General features: G+C 35.4%; 2 protein-coding genes across 10 annotated transcripts in view; both read left to right on the top strand.

The window, feature by feature from the left end:
• Positions 1-9,989, top strand: part of LOC134539790 (protein lingerer) — a 170,012-nt gene extending 160,023 nt beyond the window's left edge. For 7 of the 9 annotated variants that reach the window (XM_063382045.1, XM_063382047.1, XM_063382054.1 and 4 more), the window contains one exon: positions 9,447-9,989. In XM_063382045.1, coding sequence (XP_063238115.1) covers positions 9,447-9,545 — 99 coding nt within the window. In that variant the 3' untranslated portion in view covers positions 9,546-9,989. Of the gene's footprint in view, positions 1-9,398 lie in introns of all 9 variants that reach the window. The other 2 variants (XM_063382052.1, XM_063382051.1) reach the window with 1 other exon arrangement.
• A 6,143-nt stretch (positions 9,990-16,132) lies between these two features.
• On the top strand, positions 16,133-27,017 carry LOC134540048 (transient receptor potential channel pyrexia-like). Its single transcript, XM_063382492.1, has 2 exons — positions 16,133-16,457; positions 23,863-27,017. The coding sequence occupies exons 1-2, from the start codon at positions 16,432-16,434 to the stop codon at positions 26,654-26,656; spliced, it is 2,820 nt and encodes a 939-aa protein (XP_063238562.1). The 5' UTR covers positions 16,133-16,431; the 3' UTR covers positions 26,657-27,017.
• Positions 27,018-27,388: the final 371 nt, after the last annotated feature.

Genomic DNA, 27,388 nt, shown 5'->3' with positions numbered 1-27,388 from the left:
CTAATTTTACTTTAAATGCTAAATAGACCCATCCATACTCATTGCAATGGTATGAGTTAGTTTCATTTTGTGATTGCTGTACCTCAATTCTTTTGTTAGTGATAAGAAGAGGTGTTGTGTTCTCTTAGTCAGGCAAAACATTTATTTTTCTCCAAAATTTTAATTACTATTTATCTATACACCAATCCCTCACTTAGCACGTCTTCAAATTGTGTAAATACATTTAGTATGATGTTAATTTTACTGCCCCAGTTTTGAATAGCACATCTGTAAATATCAGTTAGCACGAAATCGCCACAGGCAAAAAAGAAAATTGGGCATGACGCCACGAAGTCTGCTTCAACTCGGTAAACAACAGATGTACCGTGGCATACAGTTAGCAATACAAGGCAGGAAGAAATGTGCGCGCAGGTCTCACAACCTATCGGCTGTTGTATAAACATCAGCTATGGCAAATTATATGGTAATGCGCGATAAAACGAAATAACACCGAAAACCGCTTGAAAACACGAAATAAAACGAAATTGTGCGAAATCCGCGATATGTCACGAAAGTTCGTCTATCCTGATTATTTACGTTTTTTTTTTTTCATTCTGTAAGGACAATTCACTATCTTCAGCATAATCAAATATTTCTTACAGTAACTAGCAGCCATATATATTATATGCGACAGTGATTCATTATAGATTTTAAAATGAAGTCTCAGAATTAACGTAATGTTTTCTTTAAACGGTAATCTTGTGTACCATAATAATTTAAGATGTTGATAACTATGATACAATGGCCACCGTTCGCTTTCTGTAAATACAAAAATAACAAACGTCCAAAATATGTTTTTCTAAGATTACGTTTTTAATCATTAAAATATCACACACTAAAGCGCATTGCTTTAACTGTTTATTTAAAATAAAGTACGTAGGCTACGAAAATAAAATTAACCCTGCTTAACGTAACGATTGTAAATAATAAATAGTACATGTTTATGTCGGTATTAATTTTCACGTACGTATGTTGGTATTCGGTATGCTTTTGTATTCGCATCTATTCTCCATTGTTTTGATCTTTCCAGCACGGCAAGTTTTTGCGTATTGAGAGGTTAAATTCTTCCTATGTGATTAAAAATTTTTTTATAATGCCTAAAACTAAGGTTTCTGCCAGTGACAGATCGAAAGAATTTTCCAGCGAAGGATTTTATATCAGGGATAAAATTTTAATGTGCAAATTCTGTAACTGCAGGCTAGACTACGAGAGACGCGATACGCTTGTGAAACATGTCGCGAGTGAGAAACAAGCGTTTGAGGCAAAACTCATCTGTTAAACGACATCCTTGTCTAAGAGTCTTTAATGCCATTAATTTGCTGTTCAACTCAAGAAATGTGAGTAGGGTTAGCATAGAAGATGCAAACCTACAGAAGTCTCTGCATAACTTGCCTTCTGTTTCCCATCTTCCCATTGATACATTCATACATGGCTATGTTGCTTTCAAAAAAATAATTGAGGATGAACTTTCATTGCCAGAAACAAGCCAAATTGATGTTGCAAAGGTACTTTGCTCCCTTAAAGGGGACTACAGTGAATTTGCTCAAGCCAGTTTAAGGGCAATCTGGTTCCCAACATCAAATGTTGATGCAGAACGTTCATTTTCCAGGTACTCACTGGTAGTTAGTGACAGAAGACAACGTCTCACTCCAGAAAATGCGGAAAATTTAACTATGATAGCATTTCAATAAAACCGTCTTAATAGTAACTTTGGAAGTGCTTAATTGTGTAATTTTGTAGTGTATGTGATTGTAATTAAGTCGTGAAATTTTTAGTAGTTATTTAAAAGTTTGAATTTATGAATTTGCAAATGAACTTAACTATCTATGAATTTGCAAATGAACTTAATTGTAATTAGATCATGAGGTTTTAGTGTTTATTAATATTTGTTTTAATAAATTTGCATGTCATACAGAAAAGCAAGAAAATTTTGCCGTGGGTATTTTGAGCAAAAAAATAAAACCATATAACACCGAAATCTTTATTTCTTTACACCGAAATTTGTCTTAAAATAACACCACAAAATCTTGACTCTAGCTATTGGGTATAAAGGACCAAATGTTTTTACGTACACGTGTATGCCGCCATGTCGTACTGTTGTTGCCTGGCCACAGACTGGGCCGTGAACTCAGTCCAGCCAGTGGCAGGGAATTCACACAAACAAAAGCAACGTCTGCCCATTCATCTGCCGGTAACTGTACGTGCGTAATTATCTGCAGTTGGAATCCTAGTGGAATCATGGCTTCTAAGTGAGAATATAATGCATAGTGTTCAAGTATTTGAGATAATAATAGAAGTATTATTATTGCGTGTAAAATGTCATGTAGGCCACAGTTATGTTGGTCGCACTTTAGTTTTAAGCAATAACACAAACATTTTAAGGAATGCATTAGTCATGCTAAGTGAGGGATTGGTTTACTAAAAATCAAAATGTTCAAGGTAAAACGTCTGTACATAACATGAAACTATGAAGAAGAAAAATTTTTTGAAAATGGCTGTTATCATCATCTAGAAAAAAATAAAAATTTTAATAATGTTTGTTCCTTCACCAATTGAAAACACTTTGGCGTATTTTGATGAAATGTTCTTTATTAGTAAATTACTTTACTAAATTAAACCCTAGGCTATAAATAATTACAAAATTCAACACTTAAGGAGGTAAAAATTGGGTGGATATAGTTGTAAAGTATATTGTTAATCATTAAGCAAAATTCCACCCATAAGAGTGTAAAGGGGGTAAGTTTGATTTCAAGAAATTAGCATACTTACATTTCCACTTTAAAAAAAATCATATCTCTGAATAATTTGTAAAAGATAAACTGGCATGTTTTTACATTTTCTTGAGATTCGACTGTTAAACAGGTGGAACAGGTGTAAATTAGTTTTTATGGTAATAAAAAATATCTGTGAAGTAAATCAAGAAGGATGTAAGAAACTAAACATGAATAATTTACATTATTATGAATAATGTGTGGTTTTTCCATTATTCAAAATCTTTTGCAAGAGAGATTAAACAAATCAAGCAAGAGGTTTTAAACTAAGCACACACAATTTACATAAGTTAAAATATGGCAAAATTAAAATGAGGTAGGGATGTGTTTTAAATTATTGAAAATATGTGCCCTCATGAAATAGATAGGAAGTAAGTGTAATTTTATCAAGGTAAAATACGTAGACGTAGTAGAAAGTACTCCCGCAAGATAGGATTAGTAAATACCTTCACTAAGCAACTGCCCAGACTGTGTCAGTTTGTAGGTGAAAGTTTGATCATAGTATTGTTTTTCTCTTACTGTTCTCATGTTCCGTCTGTGAAGTCGTTATGTCATATTAAAAAAAAAAACAAAGAGAGTGAAAATTTGTTTCCTGCATGAAAAATCGGCAACAGAAGCTTACCAAATGCTTCAACAGGCTTTTAAAAAGGATGATATGAGCCCCACACAAATTTTTGAGTGGTTTGGGTGTTTTTAAACGTGGTGAGATGAGTGTTGAAGACCATGCTCGTTCTGGGTGTCTTTCAATATCTCGAAACGATGAATATGTTGAACAAATCCGCCAAAAAATCAACTAGGATCAGTGTTTCACGATCAATGAAATTTCAGAAGAGACAGGAGTGAGTTGGAGCTCGTGTCAGCAGATTTTGACTGCGGATTTGCAAGTGAGACGTGTTGCCACTAAATTTGTTCCCCTCGCCTTCTCAAACAGGATAAAAAAAAAACCATTAGATTGAATTTGAGCAGGACTTAAAAAAAAAAAAAAAAAAAGAGAGATTGAAAGTGATCCAAACTTTTTGACCAGTCATTACAGGTGATGAGAGTTGGTGTTATGGGTATGACCCAGAAACCAAGCAAGCTAAGTGACGTTGAATATTAAGATGATGATCATTGTCCTTTTAGATGTTTGTGGAATTGTGCATCGGGAAATCGTTCTCCCTGGCCAGACTGTTAACCAGCACTTTTATTTGGAAGTTTTAAGACATTTACAAGAGGATTTGCAGAGGAAACGCCCAGAACTTTGGCAGTTAGGTGACTGGTTCCTTCATTGCGACAAAGCCCCTGCACACACTGCCTTATGAGTGAATTGCTATTTGGACTCTCATGGGGTGGTCTGTCGTTCTCCACCCTCCGTATTCACCAGACCTAACCCTGTGCGATTTTTTCTTGTTCCGGAGAATGAAGAAAAATCCAAAAGGAAATTGTTTTGATGATACGGAGGCTGTAAAAATGGCTTCGCATAGGTTACTGGAGGATGTCAAAGTTGATGAGTTTCAGAGGTTCTTCTGGGAAAAACAACTTGACAAGTGCATCGCATCTGATGGAGAGTACTTTGAAGGTGACCAAAGGAATTTAAAAATAAAAATTAATACGTCAGAAGTCAATAGAATAGTTAGTAATAAAACACCTAAAAATTGTCAATTTCTCTAGTAAAACTTATGGGATGAATCACAGAAATAAATAAATCCAGAAAACTACACGAGCAAAGATGCGGGTAATTAGCTAGTGAACAATTTAATGGTGTAGTTATAGTTAGATGGCATAGAGAGTTTAGGGTTGAAAAAATTTCCAGATTTCCAGGGGAGGAGGGGGTATGGGGACTGGGCGAAATCGGGAATGGTTGGAACTAACAGAATCTGAAACTTTAACTTAAGTGACATGGGGTTACCTTGGTAATATTTTATAATTTTTTTTCTATGTGCAACATCTGTAGTAGGACCATAAATTAATGCAGCCAATAAGTTACTAATGTTGTAATCTCCCTTGAGGCCAAACCACACGAATGTAGCCAAATTGAAAATATTTTTTCGAAACATGCAAATTATCAAATGCCTCTGGTTCTGTCGTGATTAAAGATCGCAGAGAGCATTGTATAGGACAGTTGGGAGGGGGGGGGGGGGGGGGGTAATAGATAATAATGGCTTCTGCCCTGCTTTCTTTATAAGAAGGGAAAATTAATCATTATTTTAATGCACACAATAAATATAAAGTATTCAAAGAATATCAAACATTAAATAATAAAGTAGGCAATCATTAAATACCTTTTAAAAAAAAAGACAAATCACACTCTCAACTTCACAACCTTTATAGTAAAAGCTATATGGAATCCACACAAAAAAAAATTCAATGTATACTACTGCAGTAATTATTTATTGTAACCCAACACTTGGTGAGGGGATGCGGGCATTGGCAAGCCGTGCTGTGCGTAGCTAGGGCAGTGCCACGCAGCTGTTTGCATCACAAGCACGAGGAAAGATAGCATGGATGCACTTCCTTTCTGGTAGACCTATGTGGCTCCAGGGCGCGATACAAGTAAATAATAGAGCATGGCGCCGGAAATAACTCTGTAGCAACATTAATTAATCTTTGGATGGGAATATAATAATTCATGATACAACAGCTATGAATATGTTAAATTTCATATAAGTAATATTTGATAAAACTGTGTGAAAATGTGGTTGAGCTACAGCACAGTTGCACTAGATTATACGCCACTACTGTGTATCTTGATTGTATTTACTTAATTACGTGTTAAAAGTACAATATCTAGTGGAGCAGTGTGAAGAAAAACCTAAGTAGAACTGGTAAACTTCAGAATTATCTGTGATGGATTTTTTAATATACTAGGTATACTTCCTCCAGTTTTTTTCTTTGAGTTCTTTTTATTGAATCTTCAAGTGTTTCTGATACTAGAGATTGGAAAATTTGATGGTTTGATCCCTGGAATCGTTTCTATTTACAGTTAACAGGTAACTTAGACTTGAGTCCTACGATAATGTACATTGTAGTGTTCTCATTGGTTCTAGAAGCAAATCCTCTGGATTTTCTGGAAGATTGAAAGTTTATATCATATAAATGACATCTAATAATCAAATATTTCCATTTGTATAACTTCATAACATTTATGATATTGCATGATCAAGCAATAATTTATCAGGTATGTTGACTAACTGCTTGCTGCTTTAGGAATGCAGCCTATTTAATTTTCTGACTTCATCAATCTTTACATGTGTTTAATGATTGTGTTGATAGTCTGCATTATTTCGAGTGCTTTAAATAAAAGGGCATTTTTTTTTATAATAAGGTTTGTTTGAATTTTGTTGGCTCACTTATATGTGTGTAATTTTTTCATGACTTGTTTTAGGGTTGTGGTAGAACATATTTTATGGTTGTACAGGGTTGTCTACTGGTTCATAAGGGTTACTAAAAAGAAGTCTAAATTTTGGGGAGATTGTGGATACTGTTTTAATTTGTAGCAAGTTGTATTTCGGAATCAATCACCCTAGTAATACTGTAAATTTTATGCACATATACCTATGTTAAAAGATTGCATTTTATTATTCCCTTTAATTTAAAATATTTAATTTTAACCAAAAGCTATGTTTGATCTTAATACTTCCACATTTTGAATTAATATATTCTGTGGTTTGTTGCCAGTAGACTAGAATGGCACAGTCAATTTCTAAAGTTTGTTTTATATTTATTTTCCATAATTCTAATGACATCAAAATTTTTCAAATTGATGCTTTGTTTGCAAAGGAAGTCATCCTTACGATGGAAGGAAAATGTATCCACTTAGAAAAATGTTGGTTATCAGTGAATATCCAAAATTACTTCGGTGATTGCTTTTCCTAGATTTATTAAATAAAATGAATACAGCAAGCTAAATATCCTGGGTTAGCGAAATTCCTGCTGCAAGGTAAAATTAGCATGGATTCTTAATTTCTACCACCGTGGCAATACGGTAAGAGTCGTTCCGAGATTTGTAGGGGCACAGTTCAACTTTCCTCCCCCAAGCTTTTGTGTGAAGACTTGAAACTATCTTTTTGATGTGTAAACATCTTAGCTCTCGGTATATGGCATTTGGTAGGAGTAATTTCGTGAATGGGACGGAAGTCGGATGAAGGGGAATGTGACACAAATATGGTGGACCCCGCGTATAGCAACATAAATCCATATATAGTTACTTCCGTAAACATTAGGGGACGTACCAAATGTATTGGTGTGCCATATGAAACTTTACGATAGTGACACTACTCTGGAATATATTTGTTAAACTGAAATATTTGTAGTAAAAAGTAATCTCAAGTTTTAAAATACCCAAGAAAACTGGCATTACAATGATTATAATACATATTCTCCTCTCAGTATGTAAACAGGCTGTGTTGCACATTGGTAAAGTGCAAGATTGTTAATCTCAAGAAACGTGGTTCAAATCACGTCACTGAAAAAAAATATATTATTGTTATTAACATAATATAATAATACTCTAAAAAAATAATGTTACATCAGCTCAGTTAGGATGAGGTTATTTGTAGTAAGTTTTCACAGACTGATTTCAGTTTTTTATGCAAAAAAAAATATACAAACATATACTATAAGTGTATAGAGCAGTAAGATTAGTGAATATACCAAGTTAATCACCAGTGATGTGTGAACATCTAATATTAACCGGAAACATAATATTAAATATTAACCGGAAACATAATATTAAATATTAACCGGAAACATAATATGTTAGTAATGCCATAGAAGTATAACCTTTAATGTATGCGGAAAATTTAAAGTATTAACTGTTTAGTGAATTTTAACAAGATAGACAGTATGTTAATAAAATTCCTTGTCAAAAAGTTTATTTGCAACTTGAAAAACATGAGAACTGATGAATTTGCTCATTACCAAAGTTAGATGTTCACACGTCACTGGTGATTACCTTGGTATATTCACTAATCTTACTGCTCTATACACTTGTGTTTATTGCTCACGTTTAATTTGATGTAATTTTTTCCAAGCCATGTTAAGAAACTGGAAGGGTGAGAGAGATATTTTACAGTCAAACTGTTTTGCCCATGTGCATTTGAAACTAAAATGTTTGTTAGTTTTTCATTGTAATTCCCCCACCATCTGTTTCCCTCCTGAATTAAGTTGAATGCTTTCTTAATAATGTTGGTGTTGATCTTGAATTGATGTTAGTTTGAGCAGTTATTGCGAATTAGGAACAGTACAGTTTTAAAAGTCATTCAATAGTTGTGACCACCTTTTTTCCTACACTAGTTTGAAGTCTAGCATTTAACATTTGGTATTGCAGAGGCTTTCTGAAATAGTACAACATTTTTATAATGAAGATAAAGAACTGGTCCACAAACCCTTCTTACTCATGTAACAGGGTGTCAACAATCTGAAAAGTCAGGGAATTTACTTTGAATTCTAGGAAAGTTGTGAGAATTTGAGGGGGAAATATCATCCAGCCTCCGCCATCACCCGAACTTTGAAAGTGTTTATTCTACCAGAGGTGTTTTTAATGCTTAGTCATAAACACTATAAAATGATATATCCAAGGTTCTATTTGAATTAATTGGAGAAAGCCCTAGGCCAACTTTGGGGATGGTGGAAGTTGGATTTCTTTGTTTGAGAAATCGGCACAATTGGTAAATTATTACTATAAAAAAAGTTAAAGGAAATTTATAATTTTAATTGGGAAAAAGTCAGTGAAATTTTATTACAGATTTGTGTGGACAGCCTGTGTGAGTTATATAGAATTTCATATAAGTGCCTCAGATGTTCTTAAGAACAATAATGCCATTCAATTTTTCTGTTTCTTTTGAAAGGGACTTTCGTAAACAAATTTTCGGACAGATACTGAAATGAGCGTTCTGTGTGATGGATACACAAAATACTTTAAAAGTACTTTGGTTATTGGATGCAGGAAGTGCTTGTATAATTGCAAAATTAATAAACCTTGTTTTTGTTGCAGTGTAGAGTTGCTTCTAGTTGCTAAGTTAGTTTGTAAGAGTGTGTGCATATGTATCTTATGTGCCCCGGTGCTGCTAACTGCTTGAGTGTGTTCTGTTTGTGAGGTGTAATGCAAATGTCATGGGGAAGGATGCTAGCAGCAGTTTTCTTCAAATATATTCTGCCACGTCATATTTTAAATTATATATTATTATTATTTTTTAATCCTTGTACTGGGTAATTTGTATACACAATTTACATAGGAAAAGTAACTATGCTACAAAAAAAATTTAATTGTTTGCTGTGACTGCATATTGTAATCATACAGATAGGATTTGCACAGTAACTTAACACATCTGATCACATAATTTCACAGCAGTTTTGGTTTTTTGTTTGAACGAGAAACGTGGGGTTTCGCATGAATCGAATTTAAATTCCTGGAAAATTGTGTTTGTAACGTTGCAATTTCTATAAATGCGCTGCGCTGTTGCGAGCGTCCGGAAGACGTTGGCGTCTCGTGACACGGAGGTGAAGGAAGCGGCTGGCGTCGTTGGGGGGGGGGGGGGGGGGCGGTGGGCAGCACCGGGGGCCGGCCAGGGCCCGGCAGTAACGCTGGTGTTGTCTGGTGTTGCTCAGGTGTTGTGATGACGGTAGACTGACGGCGGTGGCCGGTGTTGTGTGCAGGAGGGAAGCGGCAGCTCCACGCAGCGTGCGCAGTCAGCAGCCCAGCCCAAGGCGGGGGGCAAGCAGGGCTACAGCCCGTCCTATTGGACCCCCAACTGAGCTAGCCCGACCCCCACCCTGTCTTATTTTACCTTCACGAAACAGTCTCTTTGTTTTTTTTTTTTGTCTCGTTTTGTTTTCCCCTCGAGAACCATTCAACATTGTAAAATTTTTCCGCGACATATATACATGTACAAATTTGTGCTGCGGGCAGGAAACACTGGGTGTAACTTGGATTGCAGCGCGCCCCTGTTTGCAGTTATGGCCATGCAGTACCTCTCTGTAGCTGTTCGGTTGATCACTAGAGGATTTTCTGCAGTTTTCGTTGTGTTTGTATCTGTAAAATTTGATGATTATTATCATTTTCATTTTGTTAGCTTCAGATAAAGCGTGTAGGGAATGTTTGTGCATTTTGTATCATAAGGGAGTAGATGTTCTGGTTTTGCTGTATAGTTTACCCTGATCAGTGTTGAATCTAAATAAATTCCATATGAGTTGTTAAAACTTTTATTTCTTCTAAATTATGCACTTTGCAAAAAAAAATAGGTCACATGAAATTTATTTATTTTTAATTATTTGTGTTTTGACGGGCCTGTGGAACGCAATTCAAGCATACCTTGGCTGACATAATTGGCTTTGTGTACTATTCTGTCAATGAAGAGTCAGTTGTAGTATTCAGAAAAAAATTAGTGTACTAAAAAAAAGAAATAATATCTCAATGTGTATATGTGTAGACTAGTGTTATTTTGTAAGTGCGATCATCATTGAAAAATAATTTCAACAAGACTAAATGTGTGTGTTATTTTTTTTCCTTCTATATTTTCTATTGAATTTATTGCGTGCAAGCAATGGAATGCAATTAAATATTGTTATTGATGTGAATGATTTTTTCGTGATGTTGCGACAAATTTTTCGCTCTCATTGTCATCCCGGTAGTCAAGTTGTACATACAAAATATATAAACAAAATTCATTCTCATTCCCTGGAAACTGTTCAGACTGAACAAAGAGTTGAATTTTATATGATTTTTTTTTGTTGTGTTTGCATCTTTTTATCTTATGATGAGAGTTTTTATGAGTATGAAAAAAAGAGGTTGTTAATTCATGTTACATGTTTGTGTTTTTTCTAAGAGTGCATTTTACAGGTTTGTACATTTTGGCCTCATTATGTAAAGTTGACTGTCAATAATAAAAAAAGGCTGATATCTTAGGCATATTTTTGTTACGTAGTAATTTTTTTTGTATTTTTTTTTTCTTTCAAAATTTTTTCATCAGGGTGGTTATAAAAAGCTTTCAGTAAGTATGCCGTTGGTTGGTTCAGATTTAATTTTTTTAGGGTTTTTTTTTACCTATAAAGATGCCTGCAAAGTAAAACTACAATTTTTTCTTGTGGCTTCAATGTTTATGCTATCTTTAAATTATAAAATAGCACTCATATGCAAGCACGATTTTTGGCATTTTACCAGGTTGCTCATCGATTAGTAGTTTATTTTTATGCACTCCTTGATTTTAGTAAAACATGGGTGGCAAATCACTGCTAATTGGAATCTGTATAAATATGTATGAGTCAAACTTTCTTCAGAGACAAATGAGGGTCCTGTGTATAGCAATTGATTTTATTAACTATAGTTTTGTAGATTTCAACACAATGTTTGTAAGTTAAAAACATTATAACGACGATGTTCTCTGGAGATAGTTCGTTACTATTCCCCCCACCCCCTTTTTTGTTGTCACGCCGGAAGTTTCCATTCCCAGAAATTGTTGCGTGGTATTTTGCTGTTTATCAATTTTTAGTTGCACAGAATGTTTTCAGAGTTGTAGTAGGGAAATGAGTTAGGTTGACAAACATTTTTAACATAGACCCTACTTTGGCTAATAGCTGACAGTGAAACCTTTTTACCTAAAGAATGTCTCTTACAGTTATTACGTAACAAAAATAAACATGAGCATCTTTAAAATATAAATATATGATTGATTAACATCATACTTAGTCCATTGTCAAACATTTTTGCTAAACATTTAGAGAAAAATGACCGTACATAATTATGGTGGTGGAGTTTGTATGTAGTGTGTACCGTTGTCCTCAACTCGACGTACGATAGAAGTAAGATTTGCTAGGTGAAAAATTGTTTTGGTGGGGAGGGGGTCTTCATGCAGTTAGGTAATTAAAAAAAATGCACCAGCATAGGTAGAAAATATAGAAGTTCAAAAAATTAAAAAAAAAAAAGTTTTTTTTTTTTTTTTTTTTTACCAATTTTGAAATATAAAAAATGTTACTGTAAGTCAAATTTACAATATAGACATATACTAACGCAGACTTTTCTAAGACCTAGAAACTGCAGTACATTAATTTGATGTATCAGATATATATGTCAGTGTAAGCCATGGAAGCCCTAAAAGCATCTTTTTATGACTTTATTACAAAACATAAGAGATTCCTCTACTGTATAAATTTGTTAGCCCACTTAAAAATTCGGGAAGAAATTCTCTAAATAATGGTGAAAACCTTATCAAAATCCATTGTGTAGTTTAGAAGTACTAAGCGAACAGACATAGACTAGACTTGGATAAACTTTTGTTTTATGCTATTTAATAAAGATGTTTTAATTCCCTTAAGTGATTTAATAGTAAAAACACAGTAAACCATTCAAACATTACCAATTATAGGTTTAAATAATATTGCAGTTAATAAATGCATCTCATTTAACCATTTTTTAGAAGTTTACATTATTGAAAAGTATGAATTTTTATTTCCCTTGATGTGTTTATATATATATATATATATATATATATTCATTCATAGGAAATTGTAAGTATTGTTTATTACATTAAATTTGTTATATGTAGTTTGTTTTGAACAAACCTTATCACAAAGTGCCAAAAATGTTGTTTGTAATTCTGCATTAATGAGATTTGAATATGCTTTGGGTGGCTTGTATGTTGAATTATTTAAAGAAAATAATTTTCATCATTCAGGTGTTAGCAAATTTGTGTTCAATTTTTTTGCGTAAGGATAGTAAATTATCCTCTTTTTTTTTCCTAGAGCTCTTGGAATAATAATTGTTGTATTTTGTAAAAATTAACAGTGTTAGGTTCTTCAGTTGAAAACTCTATATAAGTTTTTGTCTCTAAATCATTTCACAAGTGATGATATTATCACTTAGATTCATAATAATAATGCATATTTTCTTCCCTTTGCAAAATTTCCTGAAATTTTGTATTTTCGAGACACTGGTAAATCTTGTTAGTGTCAAATGAAAAAATGACTAGGTAAGTTTGTGTACTTTTAATCTTGATCTACGGACAGTATTATTCCATTATCTAGTGTAAACGTAGTGAATTTCCCAGAGTGATAGCTATTCTGGTGGAACCATGGGATGCTGTGCAGTAGAATCTCGTAGTGAAAACTGAACACACAACAGAAATTCACTGATGTGCACAGTTAATAGTTTCTGGATGATTCATCATCTAAACTACACAAAAAAAAATTTCTGCAGAAAACTTATGACACATTTTAAAAAGTAAGTATAGTGAACATAAGTCCTGCTAATCTGGATACCCCTTGTCTGATATCCAGTTAGTCCGGACAAGCATGTGGAGATAAGTTGAGTCCAGGTGAGAGCTATCCTTTTAAACAAGTAGACAGACTTGCACTCTAACACTACCCTACCACTGGAACTATCTCCTGCGCTCACTTCTCTTGAAGATCCGGGTTAGATCCCTGGTGGGCCTGATTCTTGCCGTACAGGAAACTGGTCAAATGTTGCTGTTCGCTGGCGGGCTCTCTGGATGCTCCCTTCTCCTGACCATACATTCGTTCCATCGGTGCTGTTACCTCGGGGTAGCGCCTTGTCACGTGAAGAAGTAATCACTGCAATTTAACACATTATTGTAAAATTTTATATATATATATATATATATATATATATATATATATATATATATATATATATATATATATACTTTTTAATTGCTGTGCATGAGAGCTGTAGTATTACTGTTATACTGCTCAATTGTTCATTCCATCACTAACACAAAAGTTGCTTGAAATGGGTTAGATGGGATTGTTGTAGATTCTGAAGAATCATACTGGAGAGACAAACTGGCATGCTATTTTTTGATTGGTCCTCATTTTTGGGTTGACCATCCTTTAATAGGGTCACATCAGAAGCATCCATGCCACATCTTGTGGATGATTTTTGCTATCACCAAATCCTATGTTTGGACACATTTTTGTCATTACTTCTGAACACTTTGTTAGTTTATTGAGAGAAAAAAATTCTTGTTGGGGAAAAAAATATTTTGTGTGGTGAAAAATTTATACTGTAATAATAATGTATAATTTAACCCACATATTCAAAGTTTTATACACTATCATTGAGATATATATTGTCCACTTCAGTGAACAAATACACTCGTAGTGTTAGGGCTGAGGCAGTTATGTACAAAATGTTGGGACAGTTCACAACATTCTCTAAAAATGTTAGGCATTTTTCAAGTTGAAGGGATTACCATTAATTGATAAATAAAAGTAACATTTGCAAGTATATTGGTGATTTGAAAAATCACTGCTCAAACTAAGTGTATACTTAAAGTGAGCATTTCAAATAACAGTGAAGTGCAATTGAGAAAAATAAAGCATACTAATTGTTCCTGGAATGTACACATCATGTCAAATCTGTACAGTAGCTAAACATTTTGTATGTAGGCTAAAACCTGAGATAAAATGACAAAGTTCATGCAATGTTACTCAATTTCAATTATCAGGTGGAGCAAGGCTCTGACTACATAGTTGCAAGTTTCTGTGTGTCAGCATGTACGTAACCAAGTGACATCACAGAAACTCCAGACTTCCACAAAGCAGGCCAGATGGAGTGCGAGTGATTTGATGACCACTCGGAGTGGTCACCCAACTCCAAATGATTGCTGATAAATAATTTGGTTCTCTTCGAAGTATGCCCACATCACGAAGATAATGGAGTTGCGGTTCTTTAGGACAAAAGTGGAGAATGTGTTGGACAGAACCGAGGAGCAGTTGTGTGAAATGAGTTGCCTGGGTTATTGGTTGGCATGCATGCTGAGGTTTTGGTTATGTGAGAGGCGATGACTGGACCGCAGGGTGGTGGTAAGTGCCCTTTCCAAAGACGTGAGAGTAAAGTTGATTAAATGGTTTGGAGTCATAAGTAGTTCGGGACTTTTTGAACCAGTTTACAGGAGATGCTAAAATACTGGCTGTCACCATCATTCTTTAAGTCTTTGGCTGGGTTTATAAACTTTGCAAGAGCAAGAAAACTATTGGTAATAGCCATAGGTAGTTGAAAAAATATGCAACTTGAAACTGTAAAAATGAAGAAAATTTGTCTTCGTGAATAATCTTTTTTTATTGAAAACGTGTGAAGTTCTTAGTAATTTGATTTAAAGGAGGTGTTTGCTTCACTGTGTGATTAGTTAGATAAAAATAAAATTGTATTTCAACGATGGGAGGTGTAAACTAGGAAGTTTTAATTTGCTTGCTTAGCATTTTTGTGTTTTACATAATTTATGAAATGGTATTTGAAAACACCATTATTATTAGTTTGTGAACCCGGTCGCTGTGGCAGATTTAGAGGGTGGCTTGTGAATATGCCCTTGCCCAGCCTTAAGCACTTATGGGAGAGGGTGTGATAATTCTAATGTTTTTTGTGGACCCTTAAGGGTGTATGACCTGTTCCAGGTCATGATTTTAGATTTATATTAATCACTGATCAACTTTTAGACATTTTTAATCGTTTAACTTTAACGAAATGAAAAATATATATAGTTGCATACTTTTTGCATAATTAGCTGCCAAAGTTACATTTTTAACCTTTTTGGGTTGTACAAATAACGAGAATTTAATTTATTGCAGAACTGAAACTTTTTAGGATTAACTGCAATGCCACTGGCTACTTCAAGAAATGGTTTGCATTTCTATCACAAAAACTCATTTCATGTTTCTTGGCTGTCACTCCCCCCCCCCCCCCCTCCCCTCTTTTTATCCTATGCAACAAAACCTGATGTGTTCTAGAAAAAAACTTAGTTGTCTTGGCTAGCCTACTTTCATTTTTAAAAAAACACCAAAATTATGAGCTGAATAAAACTAGCTATGATATAATTTCGGTACAAAAAAGGGGGCTTGTCTGTAAAGTCGGTTTACGGACGATAATTTTACGTGATAACGTCATAAGAAAACATTGATGAATAAATGCATAATTTTTAATTTTCAAATATTATTTACAGTTTTTGCAAATTTAATTAAAATAATTTGTTTAAATATATTCACAAACAATTGGTTAAAACGCCGCCTTAACCTGTTTGATATTATAGAAGATTTTCTCGCACGGTGGTTGGCCGGTTCTTGCACGCTCGGCTCAGGCGGAACGTGACAATTTTTTGTGCGTGCAGCTGGTGTTCATCGATTTATAAGACATTATCACGTCTAAATCTAGCGGGTCACCAGTTTGGAACCTCTGCACTATACGTATAATCAGGGGCGCAACAACTAAATTTCCAAAGGGGGGGGGGGGGGGGCAATATACATTTTTATAAAGAATCATCGATCCCCCATATTGAAGCCCGGGAAAATTTGTATTTCAAGGTGGAAAATGGTGCTATTTAAGCAGTTTTATTATCTAAAAATTGATTACACAGCACTCTCTTTGCCCCCGTTTGCCCCCACTTCAAGGTTTCAGAGGGTGGGAAAAATACCCTTGCCCCCCTGTTGCGCCCCTGCGTACAATAAACTGAACGTCGACAGAGCGCTGTGAGAAAATCGTTTCGCCGCATATATCGATTGTCGAGTGCGACCCGCGCGCCAGCCACTTAGCCGCCACTGTGCCGCCTGCACTCGTCAGCTGAAGACGCGGCGAGGTCGTGATGTGTTGGCGTAGGTCGTGCTCAGGGTCTAGGTGACGGGTGCAACTGCGGAAATGGGTGCCAGGCAGAGCAACCTAAGGCAAGTCTGCACGTGCTAACATAACCTAACCTAACCTAAGAGTTGTGTTACAATGGGCGTGGTGTTTGTAAACAAGCACCGATCTCCTGCATGGCATGGTTATCATTTAGGGGAAATTCTGTATCACGACCCAATTATATCCCTTGAACCTGTATAATGGATCCTAAGATACTAGAGCTGTAGCAAACCGTATGTATTCGTTACTGAGTAACGGGTGCGACGTCTATATACGAGTAACGAAACGTTACACACGGCTGCATTTCGTTACTCGCATGTTTCGTATGTTTCACGCATGCGCGCGCATATTCGATGAATTTACGTTACAAAAAACGATGTTTGTTTATTAAGTAAAGTATAATTTGGAAATTCGTCATCCAAGTTTTTTTACTGTTTATTAAAGGTATTGTGTGTGTAGACAAAGTTTGAGATTGGAACAGAAACAACGTAAGAAAGTATTTTTTACAAATTAGAAATATGTATGTTTTTGTTTTTTTATTATCGCGAATTTTCAGTTTTTTTTTATTATCTTAAAAGAGATAATATAATAAGGTCGCTGTAATGAGATTTAATTGTTTCTTGGTTAACAAAAACTGTTAATTATCAAATATTGTTAATTGTATATATTCTATTTATTATTATTTACGCGACGTCATATTGTACGCGTACGCAATACGACTCGATTCGTTGCATGTTATGCGGTATCAGAAGTAACGAGGAACGATACGATAGTAACGAGTACTGATTGTTATAGTAACGAAAACTTACGGGTACGCTTTTTTTCGTTACTTTTACACCTCTATAAGATACGTGAAGGGTTGTTTTATTTTAGTACGTAAGAAATACTCGAGACAAAAAATATCACATTATAAACATTGTGTTAAGTTTTGTGGAATGTTATTTTTTTATTAAACCAGAAATTTTGAGTTACAGGACCAATTATACAGTATCAAGAGAGAAACATGCTTTCGTGATACGGAACAATTACCGAAATTATCGTTTTTATACATAGCTAGTTTGTGCATAACTACTATCTTATGTTTGCTGAGATGATAGGTATATTAGCTATTAACCTCTTATCATTATCATCTTTACATAGCAGTCATTAAGCTGTCACGTGTTCGCTGTGAGCTACTAAATTAGTTGTGTACACAATTCTAATGCGACATCACGCATAAATTTACTCGTGCTGTTGGTAACTAACGACCATTTAACGGATGGCGTAGCACGTGATAATTGTTTCAAATGAACAACGTTTGCTATAGTTAGAGGTGGGTCGAAAAGTATCAACCTGATACTTTGTCACTGATACGCGCCTGTATCAGGAACGGCAAACTAGTACACTTGAAAAGTATCAAGTACTTTAGTATCAGGTCAGAATTCGCCTGGAACAACACCACGGCCAATGTGTGCAGAACAGGATCGCAGATGATAAGTTGGGTGGAGCTTGTGAAAGGGGTGGGAGCAGGAACGACGAATAAGGGATAAAGAAGGTAAAGAATGTAGGCGAGGAAGCGTAGGGGAAGGCGTTGAAGGAGAGGCGCAAAGCGAAATTGTTACAAGTCGTTTTGTTTATTGTCCTACTTCAAAGTACGCTCAGTGCGCAGTGCGTGCACCGTCTCGTTCAATAATAAAACTAATGAAATTTTAATATTAAAAAGTACATTAATACAAGATATAATATTTATATTTGTGCACCTAACAGCTATGAAAATGCAAATAAATTCTCAGTTGACACTAATAACAGATGTAATCAACATATGGACTTTCTTTTTTCGAAAACAATTAGTAACTAGTGTTTTTATACATTAAAAATTCACGATTTTATCAAAAATAAAAAAACAGATAGGTACATTAGTGAGCATACTATATCAATGTTTACGTTTCAAATGTTTCTTCAGATTAGTCGATGATGATTTATAACTCAGTTTTTGTTTACACAAATTACAATTAGCAAACTCATTTTCCGTGAAAAAATTCCACACAAATGAAGTCTTTTTCGTGCACTTATCCATTCCTTATTTCACTATAAAGATACTAACTACAAAGCATGACAGCCCGCAACAATGTACATGGTGATACACGGCCAGGACGAACTGCAGTGAATGTTGAACTGATTGATACTGGTTGTATCAGGCGGGCATGAGAGTATCAGAGGTAGAGAATTACCAGGCGTGATAAATAATGTATCAGATTCTCCTTCCGGTCGCACGGTCTGCGTACGCGGAGCTTTGTTGCCTCCTGGGACTGTCTGATACAGAAGTATCAGAGACTTGTAACATGGTACAATGCTGTATCAGTATCAGGTTGGAACAGATACCGATAATTGCTGTAACAACCCACCTCTAGCTATAGTTGCCTGGTAGGAGTGTTTCCTGTTTAGTTCGTATTACGGATAGATGGCAGCATTAACATAGTAACAAACACTCGGGCATTTTTTCGGTATACTGTACGCAGATCGCAGAGATGTTAGACGCATTAACTTATTGTTTGCGTGTCGTTTTTTAAAAGGTTAAAAAAATTATAGAGGAGCTACACGATTTCATCAAAACTTACCTACTTGATCAATTCAATTCATGTTGAATAATTCTTTACTTCAATACGTTCATAGTTAGCCATATATTAATTTTTTTTTCTTTCAAATAAGTGCAAAGTGGTCTTGTTAGGAGCGAGATGCTTCAAATAAGGCCACGCAATAATATTTACTTGGCTAAGTTATAAAAAATTTCTGAATGTGTTTGTATAGCACTAAATTATTAAAAAAAAAAAACATAATAGAGGCTCAACGACCTCTGAAGATATTATACACCGAAAAATCACTTAATATCAAAATTGGGCACTTGGGGACAAAACAAAATCTCTGATTAGTCAGCCCAACACACACTTCGCATGTGTACACATTTATCGAAATATAACTCACTAGAAGCTGAACAACCTATGATGTTACTATAAACGTAAAAATACGAGGGCACAAAAACATTTTTAGGCACAATGGAGACAATAGAAGATCTCTGTGTCTGATTTTGACTGCCCAACACACGCCTCGAACACATAGTGCTTGCAACTTGCACAAAGTCACATAACATCAAGACGATCTTGGTTGCAAATGAAGAAGTGCGTACCAGCTCTCGGATGTCTTGGCTTTCCTGCTATGTTGAGTTCCTCTGGAGCTTGGCTGTGACAAATCTCCGAATGTCAATCTCCCTACCTGGTTTATTCCTAGGAGCTTTAGTCATAGTTCTTGAATTTGTTTTCTTGAATTAAATATTTAACGACATTTGAGCCTTTGAATTGATGGATTTACATCGCTGGGTCAAGAAAAAATGTTCATTACAACTAACATTTGCAACGTCTCAGTAAAGTTTAACAATGTAACATATCTCTTACCAAATAAAAATATCCCTTTCGGCACTGCTTAGGTTGAGGTAGATTTCTAAGTTTTATTTCTTATGGAACTGACTTGTTCCTAATGGTGCTGGCCGAGACCAAAATGGTAGATATGGCAGAACATTCTAGAAGATTCTGGAGCATTCTAGCATTCTATGAACTACTGAAAGATTGTAAAAACTTAATGTACAGAACATTCGATATGTTCGCCAATATTCAAAAAGCATTCTCGCAAACTCCATGAAGCCAAAATGTTTCGAATGTTGCCATTTCTTTCAATTTAAAGAATATTTTCGATAATGACATATCAATGAGCTTGAGATTGGTCTGGCGCAGGTACTGTGTCGATTGTAAAACCTTCCATAAAAATATCATTGTTCGGTACCTACCTACCCATTTTGTAAGCTAAGATAAGCATCAAACAAATATTTTCGCCCCTTGTGCGCAGGGCTGCAGTAATCAAAAAATGTATTGGACAAAATAGTTTGGTACTCAGTATTTAGAAGCTTTACAAAAAAAAAAGTTGAACTGATTGTGATAGTAAGTATGCCTATTAAGAGAGTTATGAGATTATTTCTTCTTTAGTCCCTATTTTTGCCACCATTTGCAGTAGGTAATGGTTCTTCGTATCAAAATGTGTATTAACATGTTTAATAATAATAAAGTATATAATATTTTAAAACAAATTTTAAAATATGCCATGTAAGGGAGTAAATAACTTTTTTCTGTCATTTAACCTATATTTCACCCCTTGCAGTAGAGAATAGTTGTATAAATAATTGTTTTTAATAAAAGTTCCTACACAATATCGATGGATTTGGTATTATTCCGCTTAAGGAAATGATAAATATTTTTTTTTTACATAAAACCCCAGTTTTTTTTTTTTTTTTTTTTTTTAAAAAGCCGTGGTTTGTTGCACCCGAAATTTTTTCAGCCAAATAATCAGATAATATTTAGAACTCTTATTATTGGGTACATATGCAGTTTACATAAAATGAATTTGGTCAATAAGTACTGACAAAATTCGCTATTTTAGAATTTATATTAATGCAACGTTTGTATGTGTTTTACACTTAATTTTTGTCAACCATAATTGACTAATTTCACGTTATCTTATTCAAAATAGTGGGTACATCATTCTGTCTTGACCTTTATTTGTTATTATATAATATGACAAACTTGAACAGCTTGCATGTATATTATTTTTTTTTAATATAGCAAATTTTTGCGAAATTAGCATTTTGCGGTTTAAAATAACAATAAAATAAGAATCATGGCGACTTATTCGCACGAAACATACAATACTATTTATTCATGCCACGTAGCTATTAATGAAGTCAAGTAGTTTCGAAGTTGGTTCAGAGACCAACATAACCTTTTTATAGATGTATCGCGTCTAAATCATTTCTTAGTGTATAGGATTGAGGCAAAAAATTAAATTTGACGAGAAAACTATTGAGATTGTTTGAAAGAATAATTATTTCCTGCATTCAGTGAAAGGAAAGACATTCGTCGGCTGTATGACGGGGTTAAAAGGGTGTCGTACGGTCGACGGGCGTGTCATTAGCGATGACGCCTTGGGTATGGCGATTTGCAGGCTCGCTTTTAGTGGCGAAGCGTCATACCGATGATGCGTCGTCCTCATGACGGGTGAAAGAGAGAACCATGCTCGTTCTGCTGGTGCTCTGCACGCCGTTTAATATTCTGGCCTGGCGGCCACCTGAAACCGAACTATTTCTTTTTGAAACACACCATTATGATAGAAATACCATTTGCACTATCCTTAACCCTTTAAGTGGACAAGTCATGACAGAATGATCCATGGAATTTATCAAATTGAATGTGTGCGTTAAGGTTTACCAAAATTCTAGTGGACATCATACTTCATGGCTACCTGATTGAACAGGCATTCCTCAAATCATTGCCGCCATAGCTCGCTCGGTTGTGAATGGCCCTATTTTATTACTCTGCCAGTTGTTAATCGCCCTTGAAGGTGGCTGCAACTAGGCGCGCTGAAACTTCAAGGGTATTATCATACCCAAAGACAAAGTCTCAATCCAAAACCCAAAATTATTATTGTTACAAGCTGGAGAGTCAGGGTAAATAAGGGAAAAGTCAGGAAAGTTGTAATTGGTCAGTGAAAGTCAGGGAATATACTTGAAATCATTGAAAAGTATTGGATATTCATAGTGCATAGTCATACACATTACTAAATGGTGTGTGCAAGGTTCTTTTTTTTTAACTAGGCCAGCTATGTGGATGGTGGAAGCTGGATTTTTTTAAAATTTATTTCAGAAATTTGCCAAATAGGTAAATAATCTAATAAAAAAATAGGGACATTTTGTAATTTCGTCCTGGAATAGTGAAATTTTACCACGTATTTGGTTGGGCACCTTATACTATCATTATTACAATGCACTATTTTCAAATGCTCATTTTCATTCACCAATCCCTTATAGAGGAAACATCATCTGAATTTCTTTCTCTGGATCTTGGCAGTTAATGTGGCATTTATTGTCTATATTAAAATAAGACATGCCAATGCTATTTATATATGAGTCATGTCACAGCATATTTTAATTGATTAGAGTTAAGTGGCACTTTTGAGATAACATCTTTAAAATTTCAAGAGCTTTGTTAAATAGGTCGCACAGAGACTTCCTCACCTTTGTAAAGTAATTGCGCTTTTGAGTTTATTATTTTCTGGAATCCATCTACGCCTGTAGTTTAAGCAAGGAAGCTTATATTTGCTATTGGACGGCACTGATTTTCCGTACAAAAATGGTCAAACTTATTTTCATGCCTTCGATGTCGTTATTCCATTTTGGAAATGCGGTGATAATGTTCTTTTTCAGACATATCAAATGTTTCGAGCCCGCCAGATAGCTTGGTAAAGATACTCTACCTGGCTTGTGGTGGTTTATCTTATGGTTAGGATATTATCAAACCTCTTTAGCCTATTTTTGTGTTGTTAAAATAATTCGTAATTAATGCATTGATGCTACCTTTTTATACTTGGCAGTCAGTCATTGTAGAATATTTTCTCAACAAAAGATCTCAAAAAATAGAGCTTTACTTATTTTTAAAATAAAGTGGTCCTTAACATCTGAAAAACTTTCATCGGACCATAGTAAATTACTTAACTGTGTTTTGATTTCATATTATGTATATTTATATATATATTAACAATAAAATCATAGAGCTTATTTTCATTAAATATTTTCTTTATTAAAGTTTTGTACAGTTTGAAAACATGACACATTCGATTATTGTTTCCAATACATGATTCAGCTTATGGTTATAAAGTAAATTGTTTCCAGATAATAATAAATCATGTGTGAAAAGTTGAGTATAATTTTGAATCACCAGTCTTATTTTACCAACACTGATTAAATGAATTTTACGAATCCTAGATGCATAATTTCCTATTCAGATGAAATAATATTTACATATGTCAAAAATATATTATTTATTTACATGAATTGACGCATTTTAAGAATAGGATTTACTTTATAATCAGTCACAACCAACTCAGCCATATTTTATATTTCAAATCATGCATATCAATATACATCGGAATTATTTTGATATGAAATACAAATTAGTTGTAAAGAGGTTATTCAGGTAATAGCAACCTTTATCGATTGTTTCTTTTCAGTAGGTACTTTATGCCTGGTGAGATCTCAAATAAATGGCTCTATCATAGGGACATGCTATGGTTAGTTAGGTGTAAAATATATTCATAGATTTTTTTGGATATTTTATGTACAGAACAGTTATTCAGATAGTTAACCTGTTGTAATTAAAAATACTGTACATTTCTATATATATTTTAATGCATTAACTGTTAGGAGTGAAAATAAAGTAATTAATGCACCCTAACTGTTTTACCTCCTAATTTTAGTAATGGAAATTCTTGTAAAAAGGCCTTATCTTAAAACCTTTACTACTTTAAACTACGATGTAATTCTGCTGTGTTTGTTGAAGTCTCTTTCTGATATAGTTTTTCTCTTTATTCCAGTGATACCGAGTCTCCACCAGTTACCGTGCCACAAAGTCGTGACCAAAGGTACATGATGATTCAGGAGTTAGACTGCATCAGCAGCGATCTCTTCCAACTCAGGGACGAAGAGGTGCGAGCGCCCCAGCTCCCTGTCGACATCGAAGATGATCTCGTCATATTCATGCTTTGCGACGACGAGAAGAGCTTCAGGGAGGCACTGGCGAGACATGGCAACACCGACGGGATGTTTTCCGCCGATGTTTGCGTGGCAACAGCATGTTGGCGGGACAGCAGTGGGAAGTATTTGCGAATCCTTTTGGACAGTGGACTGGACCCGAATGCCAAGATTCCTCGTCTTGCGGTGAGGGATACGTTTCCCACGACGATGGCTGTGAACGAGTGCCGGCTGGAGATAAGCATCGAGGAGCACACCAAGAGAGAAACAAACAAGCGTGCCGTTCATCTCGCCGCTGGGGCTGGTAACATCGGGGCTCTTCGCGAGCTTCTGGGCAGAACAGGGACGGAGTACAATGTTGAAGACAGCCACGGGAACACAGCCTTGCATTATGTGTCGTGTGCCAGGTACAGGGACAAGGCCAACAAAGGCAGGTTCGACGAATGCACCCAGCAGTTGATGGACATGCCAGAAATAAATGTCAATGTTGTAAACAAGGATGATTTGACGCCGGTGCAAATGGCAGCGAGGTGCGGAAATTTCGTGGTGCTGAAAGTCCTTCTGGGTCACAAGAAAGTGAAGACAATACCGAAGGACAGCAACAAAAACACTCTCTTGCACAAACTCTCCGAGAACCCTGATGCTGCCATTGGTAACAATGAACTAATAGAGCTTTGTGTTATTTTGTTACTTAGTCGCAAGGGCATCGATATAAATGCCAGGAATAACAGAGGCAACACTGCTCTTCACTTGGCTGCGCGTTTTGCGAATCTCGCTGTGCTCAAGACGCTGATGAAGTACTCAGAAACTGATGTTTTTGCTGTGGGTAGTCAGGGTAGAAACTTGCTGCACTTTGCTGCCGAGTGTTGGTTTGTTACAGTTGAAGATGCTGAGAGAGCAAAAGTCTGCCTTAATTTTCTCTTGGACTGGAGAGATGCTAGTACATCTGAGGCCCTTGATGTGAATCAGAAGGAGAAAAGAGGATATACTCCAGCTCATCTTGCATTAGTCAGCAAAAATCAAGATGGTGCTCTGACATTGTTGCGTCGGGGATCTAATATCTGGGAGACTTGTAATAATGGGAGGTACCTTCTGGATGACATAGCTCCAGATACTCTGGAAGAATTCCTCGATTCATGCCTGGATCATTCTGGTGAACCTCATAAAAGGTCCTATACTGTTTATTTCAAGTACCTTTTTGTTCCCCCTGCAACTTGCAACTCTTCTGGTGGAATAGAGGGTGAGATGAGAGTTATTGAGCACATAAGTAGTAAGAAACATCTCAGGCATTTGATTCTCCATCCAATTATTAGAAGTTTTTTGAATTTAAAGTATCATAGATTAAGGCTCCCATTTTATTTTAACATTTGGCTTTATACAGTGTTTGTTTTGTGCCTTAGCGCGTATTTATCTGTAGAAATGGTACGTGTAGAAAGTGGAGTATCTGAAAGCAATGTAATTCGTAATGTTCTTATGATAGTTACATCAATTTTAATGGGTATCATGCTACTACGTGAAATAATTCAAATATTTATTCTACGCTGGAGATATATCTCATTGGAGAATATACTCGAAGTTATCATATTCTTATTTACGTCTGTTGTCATAGCGGTAGATGGCAGTATTGAAGGAGATATGAGGCATATGTGTGTGTTGTTAGTTTTTTTGTCCTGGATGGAGCTGGTGCTGTTAACAGGACGACTTCCTTTGTGGTCTGTCCAGTATGAAATGTTAAAAACAGTGCTGTTTACATTCCTCAGGTACTTTTGTTGGTTCCTTCTGATTATTATTGGTTTTTCCATGTGTTTCCACGTGCTGTTCTATGGGGGCGAACATGATCAGACATTCGTGATGCCGTGGTTCTCTCTTGTGCGAACTATTGTTCTGGCTACAGGGGAGTATGAGTTCAAAGACTTGCCTCTGGAACTTCTCTCGGGCACCAGTCACGTCGTCCTGGTCGTGTTCGTTCTGATTGTTTCGCTTGCCATGCTGAACTTACTTAACGGTTTGGCAGTCAGTGATACACAGGCCATCAAAGAAAAGGCGCTGTTTCTTAGTGTTGTTTCCACCATACGTCTCATCATGCTGTTTGAGGACATTTATGTTTCGACTAACTCTACCGTGTTTTACCCCACCAGTCCTTCAACAAGCCACTTCAAATTCTTCGCCCTCTTCCCTGAAGCTACGTCCAGAGATGACACGTGCTTTGAAGTCATGCCGAACTTGAAGGTCACCGGAACTCCGTTACATTCGAACTTAAACTGGGAATGCATAGCGCGGGAAGTGCGTCTGTGGTTTCGACACGTGCTTCGCTGGATTAAGGGTTCTGACATGGACTCTGACATCGTCCAGTCCGCGATGGACATCCTGAATCGAAGGCACGAAACACTCTGCCTGGAAACCATTAAAAGGCAGTTTGACGATAAGATTAATGAATACGAGATTAAGCTCGCATCCTTGGGTCGGAAGGTCGAAGAGAACAGCACTGCTGTTGAAGATCTGGGAACGAAAACATCTGCTGCGTTATGTCGTATGGAAAGAGAAATGCAAAACTCGTGTGCGGAAATCCTATTACTTTTGCGAACCCTTCACGAAGACCATTCAAACTTAACAAATAACATAGCTTTACATATATAAGTATTGTTAACGGTTTTAATGTAGGCCTTATGTGAATGTATAAAGTACTTAGCATGTATTTTGTAATTTTTACTGTGTGTGTGCAATTTTCAATGTAGCAGTATTAGTTGTTGCATACATCAACATGTATGCTTAGTAGTTTCAATTATTCTTATAGTTTTTGTGAACACAACTCCAACTGTAGAGATTTGTATAGTAGTTTTAAATATGTTTATAGTTTTTGTAAATATCTCAATTTCTCAAGGTTTGTATTGCTATAATTCTATATATATAAAAAATATTCATTTTTAGAAGCTTTTTGTAAGTCAGAGAATGAAGTTCTGCACATTTTTGTGTATGTTTTTAAATATATATATATTTCAACTTATTTCTTTTTTGTTTTTAATTTAGATCTGACTACCCTTATAAAGTTTTTTCTTTAAGAATTTCTGTAGAAATATGTGCAGTTGAATTAAATTTAAAAACATCTCTGTGCATTGATGTAGGCCTAAGAACAAATAGCATTTACACATTTGAGATAACCTATCAAGTTAAGTAAAGTGGTTATTATGTGGAATTTATTCATCAGAGACTATTTCATCAATGCAAACAGTTTCTGACGACTGAATGAATTTCTGTAGCATTGACATAATGTGCATATTGGATTCTTCAGAGATTTCCAATGTTAAAGCAGCCTTTATAAAATAATTCCAAGTTTCATTTAATTACCCAGGTTGTCTTGCCATTTATAAT

Source organism: Bacillus rossius, chromosome 16 (genome assembly GCF_032445375.1).
Source record: "Bacillus rossius redtenbacheri isolate Brsri chromosome 16, Brsri_v3, whole genome shotgun sequence".
NCBI classification, from domain to species: domain Eukaryota; kingdom Metazoa; phylum Arthropoda; class Insecta; order Phasmatodea; family Bacillidae; genus Bacillus; species Bacillus rossius.
The sequence above is the reverse complement of the archived record's forward strand: the minus strand, read 5'-3'. Positions and strand labels throughout refer to the sequence as shown.

What these genes read in the sequence shown, in the direction of transcription:
- LOC134540048 (XM_063382492.1), top strand. Translation starts at nt 16,432, where the DNA reads ATGGGTGCCAGGCAGAGCAACCTAAG. An exon ending in GCCAGGCAGAGCAACCTAAG is followed by an intron (nt 16,458 to 23,862) that starts GCAAGTCTGCAC and finishes TCTTTATTCCAG; the next exon opens with TGATACCGAGTCTCCACCAG.